A 17,347-nucleotide genomic window follows, 5' to 3' on the forward strand; every position below is an offset into this window, starting at 1 on the left:
CAGTATTTGTGAATTGATATAATTATATGATATCTCGGTGAGACATTGGTAGTGCTGACGTCATTCGATGACGTCACCGTCGTATTTTCATGGATGCACATGTGTTTCATATGGTGTACGACTGCACACTGTACTATGTACATTTTAACTTTCGACGAATATTCTCCTACTACAAATCTAATCGAAATAATTACCGAGTACTTAATGTAAAGTTGTAAATGATAAGAATAATAAATATAATTTTACTTAACATAATTCTTAAACTTGTGTAAATTTATTATTTCATACACATGTGAAAAACGACGACTTTTTAAGTACAAGATTGGAAGTCGCGTCATTTATTTATTCATATATACACACCAACTTGTATATTGGAAATTATACGGATATAAATGTTAATAATATGTACATATACTTTTAATCTTTGTGCAAGATACAAATTGTACAAAGCAGAAAATAGATGGAAACGCATTTCTTAGTTCAATAATTTTAATAAGTCGAAAATGATACGGTATAATTAATATTCTTAAATATTTTGGTAATTCAGCTACTTATTTTTATCATAAATGCATAAAATTCGTAGTGTAGTAATTTCCTTTTTTAACAGTTTTGCAAAATCAAATTAAAACATTTATTACAAACGATTTAAATTAACAAAATGCGTACTTTGAAAAAGCAACATTCAAAATGAAGAACATGTCAAACTTGTTGAAGTGTCCCTAAAATTTATACGAAACTTGTTTATATAAATTAACTTGTTTATAACCTAACGAATTTCATTTATTATACGCTGTGCAATGTATCTTGACAATGAAATACTACTAACTATATTGAATGTACATATTTGTTTAGAAAACAAAAATTTAGTTCGATTTCAGTACTTGGGCAGATGTGATAAATTCATGGACAACACAGCCTCCATTGTAACAAGTTACAATATAAAAATAAAACATCATTGCATAATTAGCGTTGCAGCAAATGGAAATTTGAAATCTGTCTTCCTATTGGGTACACGCGTTCGAGAGCGCTATGGATGCACGAATTTCATTTGTTGATCAGGGAAATGCATGGACTGCCAACCAATGTGAGGTTAAAAATCCTGTAGCAACGATAGCCAATAAGAACGTTCTTCCTTTACGAGCAGTTCGAGTTCGAGCGATTATTCATTGAGGCATTTGCATTTGCATTTCCCCGTTGTATGTGTGACTAAGAGTGCGTGAGCGTATTATTGGGACCTGTTGTTGACACTTTCAGTCACATAACCCTTAGAATTGAATTGTGTTGATTATACATTCTGAGGTTTTAGATCTTGTTCATACACAATCGTTCCTAGGTTGTCAAATCTGAAAGTTTCGTCCTTCCATTTAACGCTTGATGCGTCGAACAGATTGATAGTGCTCTAAGGCTCTATATTTATCCATTATTGTAAGTGTGCTTGCTTCGTCGAATGGAGTTGTCAAAGTGAAAGATGTTTTACAATCCAAGATTGTACAATCACTTAAAACTGGTGGATGTGTTTTCCCAGAATTTATACTATCAACTGTATTGGGTGTGACTAATCTTCCTCTTTGTTAACACGTGCAATGTAATAATTAATGTATCACGGTATTCTCGAACTACAAAATATAGTATATGCATGTATAAAGTGTTGTTTTATGAAATAGGAATATTGTTTGTGCGGTGTAAGAGTTTATCGTAAATTGGAGTATTACTTTCTATAAGAGTCATCACAATAACAATTTGCTAGTTATAAAACTCCTAACAAATATTATTTCTTGTTGTTTATCGATTAATATCTATCATTATAACAATTGCGAGGTTTGCAATAGAAATAAATTACTTCTACAATTCGTGTAAAATATATCTATATATGTAGAATAAATTCTATCAACAAGGGATGGGAGACAATTCAATGTCCTTTTTCTATAACATTTCATTTAACATGATTGCAGCTATAATTTTTGTTTTCTTACCATTGTTACATAGTCGTTACTTTACTTTATTAAGTTCATTGATGATGTTTATATTTGATTATACCTAAATGGCATTTATTTCATCAATACTATTATTTTTCTTTATTTCGTTATTATGAATTTGTTTTGTTATTACAGTTAAACAGCAATGGCACAAGCTACCACTATTGAAACAATCACTATTACCAGGCCACTGAAGGTAAGTTTTCACTTTCAATGCAACAGTTCATACTTAAAACTATAAACCTGTAAAAGAAGGTAATATTTTTTTTCAAGATACTCCAAAAAAATAATTGCCACAGCAATTAAAAACATTTCTTCTTAGGATATATTTATACACTGCCGGCCAAGAGTTTGGGACCACTCTACATATATTTCATTACATTTTATAGCATAAGTACTGGAGAATGGCTTTAGCGGTTCTGTAATAGTTTCCTGGGTTTAGAGAGAGGTAGTAGGAATTCGTTTACATGTGTCTTGTACGTGTAACCTTGGTTTTTTTTATGAAAACCCTTCATCATATAATAATATAATTCCACTGACATCTCTCTTATGTAATAGTCCCAAACGTTTAGCCGGCAGTGTATATATAGAAGAAATGTTGATAGAAATGTATATAGAAGAAATGCTTTTAATTGCTGTGGTAATTATTTTTTTGGAGTATCTTGAAAAATTATTTATATAAAATATATATATAATAAAATAAAAAATATATATTCTCAGACTCGTAGTTAAATAATTATATTACAAGCGAAAGGTGTAAACATTTTTGTTATACAAAGCAAATAACGAAAATGACTTTATAAGAAAAGAGTACACATTTTGACAATAAAAAGTGTAACAATAAAAATTTAATACAAAGATTTAAGTAAGACCAATTGAAATGTGGCTATATATTAAATATTATTTTCAACCACAAATAAGTCTAATTTTCGTAGGATATCTAAATTTAACTCTTTCTTTACTAAGTACGACTATAGCAGCCGAAAGATAAACGCTCGCTGTAAACTAACGGAGATTTCAAAGTTTTCAAAATTTTGCATTCATTAACAACTTTGATTGAGTTTACTTTAAAAATGTAGCATTATAACGCGAATTTACTTTGTAATTCGTTATATATTAATTTAAGATAACTTCATTATGAAATCTATAATTCGAACGATACGAACGAGTAATTTTTGTTATTACGCTCGATTTGCGAAAAACCGTCGTGCGCACGCGAGTAACGAAAGGGATATAATAATGAATGGAATTAGTCACGATTGGAACTATTTAAAAATAATTTTACAAGTGGAACACGGACGTCTTAAGTTTCGCTTCAACTAAAACGCAACCCTCTATCGCGTACGCGCACTGCGCCACGACCTTTAATGGGCGCAGCCTCCCTAGAACCCAATTACTCCCCCAACCTCGAACAGAGACTCTGTCCCTGGTTGACCTCGCTGAACGAACAATCTTTCGACACTTTTGTCGGACGCCGAGAAGAAAGTTTCATAGCAACAATGTAACAAGGCGCATTGTTCGTGGCGGGGCACGATTGAAAAGTTGTTTCGCGAAGTCTGTGAGAAACGCGATAAGGGCTTGATGCATGTTTACTTTCCGAGTGTTTTTCATTCGTGAAGAAGGTTCCGTGTCTTCGAACGGTCTCTAAATGCTTCCCTGTCGCCCACCGAGCTTATTCCGCGGACGAGTGTACGATGTACCCTAAGCGGTACTCGAAAACATCGGATAGACTGTGAAAAACTTCGAAACAGTTTTAATTAAATAATTCGCCTCGAATTCTGTCCATTTAAGACCGATTTGAAAGTATATTATACATCTATGATGATCATGTATACAGTCGCGGACGATCACATGGGCGATACCGAAATCGCACAGGTACACCTCAGTTTTACTATTACTATTAACCTGTTAACTGTTTTGCTTCATTTTAACAACGTATACTTGTGTGCTTAATTATTTTCAAGCTGGCATTATTTTTGTGCTGTTTTCATACTGAACTGCGTATATACTCTCAATAACAATTACAAATCTTTTCCTTACATCACGGGTAAGTACCTACTCGTCGCTATTTAGCATGAAAATGTCATCTATTCATGAGGAGTAGACTATTACTTGACAATAAACAGTTAACAGGTTAAGATTTCATTATGACACTACCATATCTAATTGTAAGAATTATCTTTGTTGATCATCATTTAAAGATACCATTTATCTGTTTACATAAATTTGTTGAATAATAGATTTTCATATCATTATCGGTTACAGGTGATAGCATTTATATGCGGGGTAATAGTGATATTGTTGATGATAATGGGTTTGGCTTCCACTGATTGGTTGATGGCATTAGGATGGAGACAGGGTTTATTTGCACACTGCATTGAAGAGGGTGCACCTACACCATTACCATTCAATATGCCAGATCCAGCTGGATGTTATCAGTCCAGAGATGCAGGTATGTGGAAATTTCATAATAAAATTGTGACTGTAAGATGGGAAAGTTGCTGTAATAGTCTCTATATGAAGTATACCATTGAAATTATTTATGTTAGCATAAACTGAGATAATATTGGAGGAATTTAAGAGATATCAAAATATTTTACTTATATTTTATATTTTTATTATCACAATAAAGATTAATCTAAGAATATAAAAGTAAAGTGATAAAATATATACACTACTGTGCAAACGAAAGAAGCACCCAGCCATATTTAATAGAAAAGCGTAAAATATCAAATAGAATACAGTAAGTTTTGAAAAAGGATTCTGCTGTTTAATTGAATAGTTCTGAGGATATATGTGTTATTGCGGATTATCTAATACTGTAAATGCAATAAATCAATCATTGTACAATACAATTTCTACATAAAGATAATTCTTTCTTTTGCACAGTAGTGTATTAGTATGGTATAATGTTAGTGCTATATTATTACTAGACAGCGGATCTTGATGCAAAATAAAAATTTTATACCCGAATTGCAACAAACTGAAGTGAGGTAGAAATTTATTTTCTTCATTAATATGTTTGATAAGTTGAAAATAATATAGCAGTATTTTTAAATTCTTCTAATGTTTTCATTGTTTTAAATTATACCTTATCGCTTTTTTCCTTTTACTTTTTAATTTAAACGTAATTACTCATATAAATATACTATTAATTATTTATATTTTCGTATAGGTCTTCATTGAATAGTTACAGTTTCTAACTGTTACTGAACTTCTTTTGCAGCATATATAAAAGCAGCTGCTGCGTTATGCGTGGTCTGTTTATTATCAGACATTGCTGCAACAATTCTTACTGGACTTGGTTTAAGGTCACAAGATAATCGTGATAAACACAAATATTACAGATTCGCAGTCTTCTGCATGGGCTTTGCATGTGAGTACGATTTGTAAGTTTGCGAAGATACCTATTTTGTAATACACATGTAACTGCAATCTTTTGTTTCAGTGGTATCGCTATTAATAGCTTTGGTGATATATCCAGTCTGTTTTGCCGCAGAGCTAAATCTCGGTAAGTCAACATCTCAACATGAAATTGGATCATCTAAATTCATTTTCACATGCTACAGCAATAATTTACAAATTCTTAGGAAACCGAACAATGTGGGAGTTTGGCTGGGCATACGGAGTTGGATGGGGTGCAGCTATATTCTTATTTGGCGGAGCTGTGTTGTTATTATGCGATAAGGAAAGTGAGGAGATTTATTACAAAGAAAGAAAGATTGTCCGTGACGATATTGGTGGTGGCGGTTCTATGATTGGTATGGGACATCATGGTGGACAAAGTGGGACGCAATTGGCCTAGTGGCATTGCTCCCTGCCCGACGTTGTTCTCTAGGTGATTAATTTCTTCTCTTTCTGTCCTCACATTTTTGATACATTCATGAAGGGACGTACACACACGTAAAAGAGTGAATGGTTTTTATATGTAGTCTACTTGTTACACCAGCATGTATTGGACTTAATTATTACTTCGATATAGGATGTACAAAAACATTCGATCGAATCCGTCAATCGGATGCTTGACGACAAAAAAGTATTTGAGACTTGTCTGAGACTTTGAATTAAATTCATTCATCTGTTACCAGTTTCCATTCTCTCATATCGACAATTTCGGGACCATTGCTGTTTTTAGTTTACACCATGATATCGTGTTTTATGTGCATTATACAACCGCAAGTATTTTTTATAGTACGTTTACATTGTTTTTCTTTTTTTTTTTAATTTCCTAACGATTTTTGATTACCAATGGTAGCATTTACGCTGCGTTTCTAATCTAACGGATCAATTGATGACGGAGCCGCGTTCATTGTTACTATCTAATTCCGTTAATGACCTAATGGCAAGTAACTTTTTTAACCTGGACTTTCGAATTTGCTAATGTTTCATACTTCTCTGTGCCTGCATTGACAGATCACTGGTTAGCTTAAAAAGACATGGTTTCTGCTGCTTCAGAACAACATATATGATACACGAGTACTTAAAAGAAGTTCGATGTTTCATTGTCCTTGAAAATATAAACAAAAATATCGACAGTAAGCAGCTAAAAAAAAGCATGCAAAAAGGAATTAATAAGATTATAGGAAAAAAACACTGCCTTTGATAAGCGAAGTATATTGATTCTTATATGTTTGTTTTTGCATAAAACGTGCAACTTTGATTTAGTTATTATTTATTATATGTTAGTATATTTTCTATATGTAATATGTACATATATACACATATCACTCTCGCTATATATATAAATATTAGATGTTAGTAATTTATTGTTCGCTTTCATTTATTATTATTTTTCCTACTATAATTGAAAGTGATATTTGATTTAATAGAGTGATTTGCGTTCTTGTAGCGACCAGTATGTTTGGTATAATATTATGATGTAACATTACCATAATGTTTATAACTTCTACTTCCATATATTCTGCAATGAATTTGGGCCAAAAATTTTCTATGTGTATTATCTTGTGATTACATATACGCACAGAAGTATATGGATAGAACTATGAAAATTCGAGTAAAACTAATCTTCAATGTCGACTTAACGAAAGCATTTTTTTTACAAAATCACATGCTTGGGCACACTTCGTCGATTAGTACAAATAAGATTTTTTTTTACTAATTACTTATTTACTGAAAATATATTAATTTCTTTTTTAGTTGATATAAAGAATTATAAAGTTATGCATTTATTGTGGTATAATGATGAATTAACGAGTGAGTCATAACTTCATTAATTGTTTAATTATACCTGGTTGATTGTTTTCATATTTTTTATACGTCGTCCTACAGTCTTCCTTTATTACTAATGGAAATACGAATTATCTGTTTATCCATGAAACATGCAAATGCTACCTCCAAGAAATTTTGATTTCTTAAGCGTAATTGTTTTCCGAATTACAAACACACGAATTTAGAAAAAGGTGAATGAAAAAAGCAAAGGGAAAACAGTTTCCTGTAATTCTTCCAAACTGATAATAATTTCTAGAACTAGTTTTCCAGGAGATTAACTTCAGTTATCTCTCTTGTGCACTTCACATCATAAAACTAAGATTTTAAAATCATTATTTGTGTAATGAGGTATTCGTTTCACCTATTTCTGTAGTTACCTTTTTTCCCAGACAGTATAAATTACCGAAATTCCGAAAAGCATTTAACGAAACGTTCGAAAAACAACAGTGCAAATCAAACTATATGTACAAGGCTGGTATGAATCTTCACAATGGTCTGTAAAGGTTGTCAGTACTTCCAAAATATTTTCATTTCGCAGAAGGGAAAGAGTTAGTACGTGTCATATCGACAGTAATTTTATGAAATTATTGACAATTTAAAAAAAAAAACATGTATGCAATGTGAGAGCTGACGTATGTACGCGCTATGAAGTTTCCAATGGTATTTTCAGTATTCCAACACGCAAAAATGTTGGAAAGTTCATTGAATGTGACTGAACAAAGATACAATTTTTAGTAGTATCATACATTTCATGATGACTCCTGTTCAGTGGTCATTCCTTCTTCCTTTCTTCTTTTTCAATCATTCGAATCGAACAAAGATTTATGATTTCTACCCATTATCTGTAGGGAGAAGTTTGAACTTCCCTAAGAATAAATTACATTTTTAAGTTGAACACAAGCACTATATATTTAAGTGTGCGATGGAATAGAGGCAGCTCGGGCAGGTATTATCTATTATGTTATCTGCATTACATACGTGTACGTATATGTATATATAGGTATTTTATAAATATATGTAATAGAATGATACACTTGCAGTTACTGCGATACTCTTAATGAAAAAAAAAAGAGTCTTAATGGGAACGAAATTCATACATGCACTTCGTATAACGCGGCAGATCAATCATGCTTTCTGAGGGGAGGGAAAAAAGAACTTTGTAAGATTAAGAATTGCAGTGCGTTTGATTCTTTGCCGTACACTGTCGATTTGCGCCTTTCGATTTTGATATGTGCTATTAATGACATAGAGTACTACGTAAGACTAAGTGTAACCGAGTATTCAAATGTGTTGAAAGCAGAACAAGTGAATCGTTGATACATTAATTAAGAAGTTTATGATATACAAGAAAGAGTATTATACATCAACAAAGAGAGGATTTAAGTGATTGTAAATTGAGTACAATAGTAATTGCATTCTACTTGTCGCCGGTAGTACTCGTTAAAAAGAGTACACGAGGCCGGAATTAGAATTTTGGTATGTTAAGTGATAGTTTGAAAATGCGAATTGCTCGTGCAATGAAACCAGCGTTTAGAATTTGAATTACAAATGGGCGGGTAGGTATACAACTTGCAACTGCCATGCATTAGAATTGTAGTGTAGATAACAATCCATCGTTTTCTACTGTATTATCACAGAATAATATACAAATAATCTAGACAGACATAAGATGATTGTGTAATTAAGTGATCATAGATATATTGTAGAATTAATAGAGCACCGTTCCAGAGTAAAAAAGATATCACGGTTATTTGTTGCGTGTAAACGTTCTCAAACAAAAAGTAGATTCTCTGTTGTGTACCTATAAAACAACTGTTTTTAATGAAATATACAAAATCAGTAAGAACCGTACAATACTAGGAACATATGTTACTTTATCTTAATTCGCCTGCCATGTTAAGAAATGGAATTACTGTAATATTAAAGTTACGGATCTTCAAAAACACGACAGAGAAACTCATTGCGCTAGAGGGTTATTTTTACGATGGTTACTTCCTGATTTGTACATGGTAATAAGACATTACCTTGAAAGGTTAATAGAAAACAGTTAATAATGATTTACCATACAAATGTTTGCAAACTAGAAAGTCTATTGTACGTAATAGGTTCGCGTACAGCACACAAGGTAGTCGAACATAATTTAGTCGATATTTACCAACATTTCATATTGTATACAGTGTGTCCGTGTTATCTGAGAATAGTCAGACATATCATAAAGATTAAAACGGAATAAAGGAACTGTTTCTACAAACGTAGCCTTTGATTGAGATGCATTACAAAATAAAAAGAAAAAATTAAATTACCTTTCAAATCGTTCCTACCATTGTACTTATACGAAAACTACACTAGGCTGTATAATGCTTCCCAATAAAGCAGAAACCTTGGAGAAATTTTTACGTATTACCCATGTGAAATGTTTAGCTGCTCATAGATAACTAAGACACGCTACAGAACACATATCGTACTTATCCATGCATATCGTAGTAGATGTCCCACAAAGTAGAGAACAAAGAAACTGTAAATTCGTTTCCCTCATCGAAAATATTATAAAACGATACCAAGTAAAATTATATGAGACAATTAATTATGCGCCATACTACAATGTATACATATCTTAATATTGTACAAAGAATAAACTATACATCTGAAAAATGAAGTCTATTCATTTCGATATTGTTTTAGTATAGATAACAATTGTTTGGAATATTTCAACAGAATGTTATGAATTATTCTATTAAAATTTTATTAGAGGAAACATTTGCAACGGAATATTTTTTTGTACAGAGGATAAAATAGAGGGAGTTGAATGAGGTGCCGTTCATTTTTAAATAATTATTAATATTCAGCAATATAGAGCGATACAAAGAGTGAAAAATTAACGTACTGAAGAGGGCCTGCGAACTGCGAACGCTAATCACAACAAAATTTTCTCAGACTCGTATATAAACAATGACACAACGCTACGACGACGATTTTAAGTAATAAATACATGTGTGTGCACGTGTGTTCAAATGGTGTGTGCGTGTACGTACATGTAACAAAGAGTATTGCTGAATAATTATCTCTCGTATGTGTTTCTATCATCTGTATAAATACAAAAAGATTACATATGTATATTTATATATGTATATGTATATAAATATACAGGGTCTCCCAAAATTCCTGCACATCCCGGAAATGGGAGGTTCGTGAGACCATTCGAAGCGACATTTTCCTTTGCAAAAATGTTCGGAAAATGTCGCTTGAAATAGTTTTAGGAACCTCCCATTTCCGGGTTGTGCAGGAATTTTGGGATAACCTGATACACATATATGTATACAATATATATGTACCTAACAAAAAGAAAAAAGGTAGTGTACAAAATAGAAATCTATTTCCAGAGAATTCATTACGATATAAAAATCAATTTTCCTCGGAAAAATATATACATGTACACGCAGACTCTCGTTCGTCCATGCCGATTGCGGAAAACTTAACAAGCACATATGCGACAAAACTACGATATACTTCTCTCACTGGGTAACTGACATTAAATTTTATCTCCCCCGTTTCCAATTCACCTCTTATCATCACTCGTTCTATCACAAAAATAGAGAACTCGACAACATGACGTGATCATTGATCGATACATTGCTCATTTACGCCTTTCTGCCAATGCTTTCTCCCGCAGAGAAACTACTTTATCGCGTTTGGCAGTAAAATATATGTATCAAAAATGTTCAACGTGCTAACGCTTATAAAAGATATAAAATATCTTACGCACCATTGAGAAATGCTATTACATACTAAATGATTTGCATCATCATCATCTGATTGATAAAGAGATATTTTTTCCCATTGTAAACGATTCAAACTAAACTTTCTATCTAATTGTATCCTTCTGATTCAAATGAACTTGTTAATCCTCTCTTCCTCTCTTTCTCTATTCCTCTCTCCCGCCCTTTCTCTGATTAAATGCATGGTGTTTTAAAATTTTTTTCTTTTTCATATGAATAAAAGAAAAAAATTAAAAAATAATGCTTGATATTGTCAGAGACTCTCCGTGCGCTAGTCAAGACTAATATTATTAAACGAATAAATCACAGGCACTGCTCTGTGTTGTTTGTTTTCTCCTTCATGCGAAAAAGGAGCCATTTATATACTTTCGCAACGAGATTCGGAACGAAAACATGAAACGCGTAAAAAGAATTCATTCGTCTTCTTTCTCGATGCGAAACGTCCTGCGTATAAACCGTAAGACAACGTTTCACTATTTTTACCTATCTTACAAACTCATGTATACTGTGTGTGTTTCTGTGTGTTCTGTATATGTTGTGTATGTCGCCACATGTACGCCACCGAGTAAACAAAACTCGGAACATAGAATTCTTTTTAAGTCAGCGGTATTCCATATGCTTAAATTTTTCGCATTTTTACTGAAAAATATTCTACTAAATGTTGAGGCAAAAGGAGACTCTAATTCGAATGTTTTAGGGAATACCGCTGCCTCAAGTTATTGTAATATGTAATTTGAAAGTGACGGTATTTATTAAAATGCAACATTCAAGATCCAATTCTATACCCAGTGTCGCGTACACTCGTACACACGGCGAGGACTTAAACTTATACAAACGGATTTGTGGGAAAATTATACATACACTTTTATCTTACAAGAAAGATCACCCAACTCGAAAATCTTGATCGAAATGAAACTTTGTGTGAACATAGAGCAGAATAGAATTTAAAAGGGCTGTAAAGGGACGTAAACAGAAATTTACTCCTTCTTGTTGTAATTGTTATCTGTGTGATGACTTTAGTACGTTGAAATTGAAGCGAGAACATTATCATATTAGATTATTTATGCACTTACATCATATACGAATGTGAGAAACGTAGTAAAATATAAAATACAATTAAATTCAGTGAAGAAACACTTAGAGTCGAGTTTTTTTTTTAATATAATCATGTAACAACACAAAATAAGAAAGAAGTTTAAATACGTTCACATTCTTTAGCTATTATTACAAAAACAAAAGAAATGCAAAAGTGCGGAAGTGATTTCATTCCTTTAAGATGATTATTGAATCATCTAAACAAAATTGTTTCTTGTACACTTCGTTACGCACTTACAAAGAAAATTTCATTGAATCTTGAATTTTTGAGTTAAGATAGCTTCCCTTGTTAGTAATAGTATTTAAATATAATCCAACTCGAAGAAATATTTAAATACTACTGTCAATATAACAATGTAATATTTCTTTCACTTTCACGCATATGCTCTGTACAAATATTTTCAACATTTACCAACTGTTTAGTTCATTCAATTAGAGTTGGTCATTTAATCCCCGCTAATCTTTGTTCTAATTTTTCTATTCTAAACTTGCACGATGATATAAATAACGTCATACGAGCATACACAGTAAAAGCAGTCTACAACAAAATATATGATCTCCTCAGCATGATGAAAGCGTATCTTATAAAATACAAAAACTATTTTTTTTTTTGTTTAAGAGAGCTATGCGAGAACTAGATCTTTATAGTGTCGTGATAAGGACACGCGTTCATGTCTCGGTGTAACTTCATTTCATCGTAGTTTCGGAAATAATTCTCAGTGAACACTTGACTTAAAATCGCGCTACGTAATCAACGAATCCCTATCGAGTATCCTTATTACTTAAAAAGATACACATCAGTTCAACAACATTATTTGGTCCTAATTGCCGACAAACATTACCGTTACCGACATAGAGAGTAGCATGTCTATCCGTATTGACGCAGGCGTGACGGTTGGCCTAACATAACTGAGTATCATAACTTCATTTCCCACAGTACGATGTGGGCGTCGTTACTGTTTGGATCTTTGAACGTGTAACCAGACTTCGATCCTTTGTCGGCAACAGACTGAGCGTTCGGTTGTCTCCAATTCACATACCCTCTGCCGCCCATTAACGTCAGGACCGTCCGTTTAGGTTGTTCTATTTGCTGCAGAGTTTTATTTATCTTTTTCCCGTTAGGCTTCAAATTGTTAGACGCCGGCATAGCCTCCGTCACTGACTGTCCTATGCTACTGTTCGGTGTCGGCGTTTCGTACGGTCCGTTTCGACTAGCTGTGCTACTGTTGCGAGACAATTTTCCAGTTTTCAAGGAAATATTCTCCTCGGAACCGGAAGACGTATACAGAGAACTGGCGTGCGAGTCTACGGACCAATTGGACAAGTCCAAGGACCTAGGCCTGGTAATTTTCATCTTCAGTCTACGGTCTAAGGTACTAACTTTATTTGGTATGGCTGCTAGTTCTGGATCGCTCCTCCTCAAGGACTCGTAAATTGGATCGATGCCAGAGCTGTTTTCGTTCTCGTAATCCTTAACGTACATCAGTTCCCCGTACAGACCGTAAACGTCGCAGTTCTCGCCCGAACTCTGTGAACCGGACATTGAACTGGATAGGAATCCACCACCAGAACCAAGACCTCTTGGAAGGGTCTTCGAGCCCCTGTATTCGTATTCCTTGCTCCGTTTCCGTCTCAACATTACCGGGCTGCTCGCTAACTGTTGCTTCAGCTTCACTATGCTATTCGACATGGAAGAGTCTAAGCTCGCCCTATCTCTGCTATTCCTGCTGCTGCTGTCAGTTTCCTTATTTCGTAACTGTACGGTTTCCTCGTCAGTGATTTCGTCGTTCGCGCAGTTCAAGGTATTCTTATGATTCTGAATAGCTAGCAAGAAGGTGATGGGGCCGAAATGTGCGTGGTAAGATATATTCACACGGCCACTGATAATGGGTACTCCTTCCAAGCGAGGAAGGGGAATAGTTAGGCTGATGCCTACGTTTGTGCCAACCCAGAGGAGACCTTTGCACGCTAATAGCGCTGTTACCGTAACCGTGGTCTGATTGTTGTTCAGATTATCGCCGCAGGAATTCGAGGTGTTATTCGATCTGGTCACCCTTAGAACGTTCGACGCTATGTTGATGTCTTGGAGGTGTTTGAACGTTTCGGTGTGGTACAAACACACGGTACTCGAGTTCTTTAAGGCGACCCAGAGGCCTACCCCAGAATGAGCCATCAATTTCACGTTGCCAACGTGTTCGTGTTGAGCACTGAAGCTTTTCGTGATGTCACCGGTAACTCCACTGAGCACCCATACCTTTTTACCACAGGCGGCATAAACGGAAGCGTTGATCGGCATTAAGCAAGACACGGGTTCGCTACCCAACGTTATCACATGTGGCTCTCTAATATTCCAGGTACCATCCATTTGTCTCCTAAACAGCAAGAGCAGGCCAATTCCCAGCGCGACGAATACGTTATCGCAGTGATACTTGATCTCTATCACTGGTCCTGATACGGCATAGTTGCCGAGTTCCTCTTGTTTCTCTGGTTCGGAGGCAGCGTAGACGATGATCTTGCGAGAATCCGTCCCCATCCATACTAGATCATTCGACAGCGATAGTGGTTCAGATGAGACACCTTTCACGAATTCTATGGCAGCTACTCTGGTTTCTACCAAGTCGAACGATGTGATTTGCTTCAAGGATGTGGCGGAAGCTGTCGTAGACTGACCGAATATAGTCACGTGACTGGATATACCGTCTCCTGTGCAGATCCACAAGTAGCTTTGACTTCTACCACGGCGTCTGGTAGGCCGTGGATTTTGCGTGGTGTAGTAACAGCCGCAACGTACCTGAAAATTGTTGATTGTAGAGCATTCCATTTCGGACATTCCTAGGACGTTCGCAAGACTTAAATTTCGCACGTTCTAGGAATGTCCATTTCTGAAGCCTTATGAATGTCCGTAGGACTTAAATTTCATTATAAGAGAAGAACAGGCGTGGGAGAGATCCAAAGCTGTGAGCACTGGAGTAATGCGAATAGCGGGTCGCAGTGCTCACCATTCTTTGGTCCAGTAGGAGGTGGACCAGGTCTCAATTTTGAGTCCTAGACTATTAGGTTTTGAAGTGAAACTTCTTTGCTGAGGGTGTTAAAATTTTCTAGCGTTACGCGGAAGTGACGAAATTTCGTGAATAACCTCGAGTAGTTTGACAAACAACATTTTCATAATTAATTTACTACCTTTAAAGACTTCATTGGTGAACTTTTAAGATTGTAGAATGTAAAATAGAGCCTTGGCTACATTCCCATTTCAGTTTTAGTTATTAACAAATTTTGGAGAAGTGGTATGTTATGTATGTCTGTCCTTGTCTCACAGTTCGACCCTCCTTGTCTTACGCTTTATGGAAACTTCCGAAATAACCAGCCCGCGCAACAATTATTAATAACTAATTAACCAGAGTTAATTTGTGAATATGCAGTAAACTTTTATTATTAGTTAAGTCGGAGCTAGACTGCCACCTATCTCAATCCCATTTACTACATTACATATGTACAGTGTATTAGTGTTGTATGTATGTATATGTAATTAAATTGCATTTTTATTCAATTCACTCTCATATACATACATGAAAATTGTTTAGCAATTTTATACATTCGGAAAACGTATCATATACACCTTCGGAAAAGGTTTTTAAAAGTTCTATCCAGAGGACGTTAATTTTTGAACATTTAGAGGATGTCACAACACGTCCATAGGACTCCTTACGGCATTTACAGGTCCTTGCCCACTAGACCGCACCACACCAGCACCGTACCAGTGTTTTCAGTGGCCCTCGCCACTATAACGGTCTGGGTTAGGTCGTTCGACGGGTTACGGCGCGGTGAACGGCCGCGGTAGTGGTGAGCGCCAGTGAAAACGCTGGTGCGGTGCGGTCTAATGGGCGAAGACCTTACACAATACGTAACGAGGACGTACAGAACGTCCGGCACGGACATACATCGGATGTATATAAGACGTATTTGTGCTATTTGAGTTTATCACTTAGTAATTGTCTCACCTCTGTCTGATGTTGCGAATGGTACACCTGTTGCGAACTAACGAACAATGGCATCTTGGTCGATGGTCTTTGTTCTTGTTCAGGTACTTCCCAAGAAGGAGAATTATTTGGATCTAAAGCTAACTGGGCTAGCCTAAGCTCGGTTATCCAGTCTTTCTTTACTAGAGGATTTTCTGTTTGAAAAGTGTACATTTGTCCTTGCTTCGTTACTAGCTGAAGGCAACAACTATCCGCCCAAACCATATCCTCGTCCTTCTGTTGTATCGATAGTTGTATAGATTGGAGAATTTGCTTGGTCTTCTCTAACGTCATCCCCTGTACATGATCATCCAGTGTCACATTACATTCAAAATAAATTCATTTGATAAGCAGGTGAACAAGAACACGCTGTATGTATATGTATATAATTCTCCGTACCTCGTATTTACCCTTCAGTTGTGCAACTAAATCGCTTATCCTAGACATTACTTCGTAATCGTGCATAAGGTCATTCATTTCTACACATAGATTGTCTGCACCTGCCTGTCCACATTCTCCACTTTTATCAGATTTAAGGCTGCCACCTTTGTTTAGGCCAGCAGTCAATAGTCGACTTAACGTAGGCGAAGTACTTGTATCCTGAATCTAGAATGTTTGATTGTATCATATATTAATGTTATTTTCGTTCCTCACTTTCCTAACGTAATTTGTTTGTGGATGTCAAAGAAATGCACGAGAAAAAATGTAACAAGTTGATATAGGGTAAAGGTACCAGTTACCGTGCCCCAACCGGTTATCGGACACAAAACAAACTTTTTCGAAATTAATAAAAATAATATGAAGTGCCTAGTATTACTTTATTTTTAAAAATGAAATTGATGTTTCCTCTTCGTATATAAATCAGAAGTATTACAATAATTTTTGGCGTTTACAACGCAATTTTTCGTTACCGATTATAAAAAATGCTAAGAAACTGTGATACACCGGAGGATAATAAAATGATAATTTTATTGTGCTACGGCATAAAAAAAATTAATTTGTTATCACAAATTTCTTGCGTGCGGTAAATAGAACCACAACTTCGGAGTAAGACATCGTTAATATTTCTTTTGCTTTTCAACAAAATCGTCCAGAAAAATTTGACGATACAGAAAAAAGGTTGATAATCAATCGTGTATCACATATAATGCAAAATAAATTACAGAATGCCTTAAAATTAATAAAAAAAACTTCTAACTCGTCACTAAATACCCGGTAACTGCTACCTTTACTCTAAGTGGTAAACATGAGTTAA

The 17,347-nt window shown here is 34.8% G+C and overlaps 2 protein-coding genes across 13 annotated transcripts in view; one reads left to right on the top strand and one right to left on the bottom strand.

The window, feature by feature from the left end:
• The first annotated feature begins 1,132 nt into the window (after positions 1 to 1,132).
• LOC143212112 (transmembrane protein 47) lies at positions 1,133 to 9,682 on the top strand. Of its 4 annotated transcripts, none has more exons than XM_076430509.1 (6): positions 1,133 to 1,585; positions 2,112 to 2,172; positions 4,242 to 4,428; positions 5,203 to 5,352; positions 5,425 to 5,487; positions 5,567 to 9,682. In XM_076430509.1, the coding sequence occupies exons 2-6, from the start codon at positions 2,122 to 2,124 to the stop codon at positions 5,779 to 5,781; spliced, it is 666 nt and encodes a 221-aa protein (XP_076286624.1). In that variant the 5' UTR covers positions 1,133 to 1,585; positions 2,112 to 2,121; the 3' UTR covers positions 5,782 to 9,682. The 4 variants fall into 4 exon arrangements, with proteins under 4 accessions (XP_076286624.1, XP_076286623.1, XP_076286622.1 ...); XM_076430508.1 differs by having other exon boundaries at positions 1,134 to 1,425; XM_076430507.1 differs by lacking the exons at positions 1,133 to 1,585; positions 2,112 to 2,172 and adding an exon at positions 2,244 to 3,851.
• A 249-nt stretch (positions 9,683 to 9,931) lies between these two features.
• The window catches only part of LOC143212089 (rho guanine nucleotide exchange factor 10), a 122,551-nt gene continuing 115,135 nt past the window's right edge, over positions 9,932 to 17,347 (bottom strand). For 8 of the 9 annotated variants that reach the window (XM_076430421.1, XM_076430420.1, XM_076430422.1 and 5 more), the window contains 3 exons: positions 16,492 to 16,698; positions 16,075 to 16,389; positions 9,932 to 14,867 (listed from right to left, as the gene is read on the bottom strand). In XM_076430421.1, the coding sequence (XP_076286536.1) occupies positions 12,993 to 14,867; positions 16,075 to 16,389; positions 16,492 to 16,698 (2,397 nt within the window). In that variant the 3' untranslated portion in view covers positions 9,932 to 12,992. The remainder of the gene's footprint in view (positions 14,868 to 16,074; positions 16,390 to 16,491; positions 16,699 to 17,347) is intronic. The other variant, XR_013009606.1, reaches the window with a different exon arrangement.

This window comes from Lasioglossum baleicum, chromosome 9 (genome assembly GCF_051020765.1).
Source record: "Lasioglossum baleicum chromosome 9, iyLasBale1, whole genome shotgun sequence".
In the NCBI taxonomy this organism is placed as follows: domain Eukaryota; kingdom Metazoa; phylum Arthropoda; class Insecta; order Hymenoptera; family Halictidae; genus Lasioglossum; species Lasioglossum baleicum.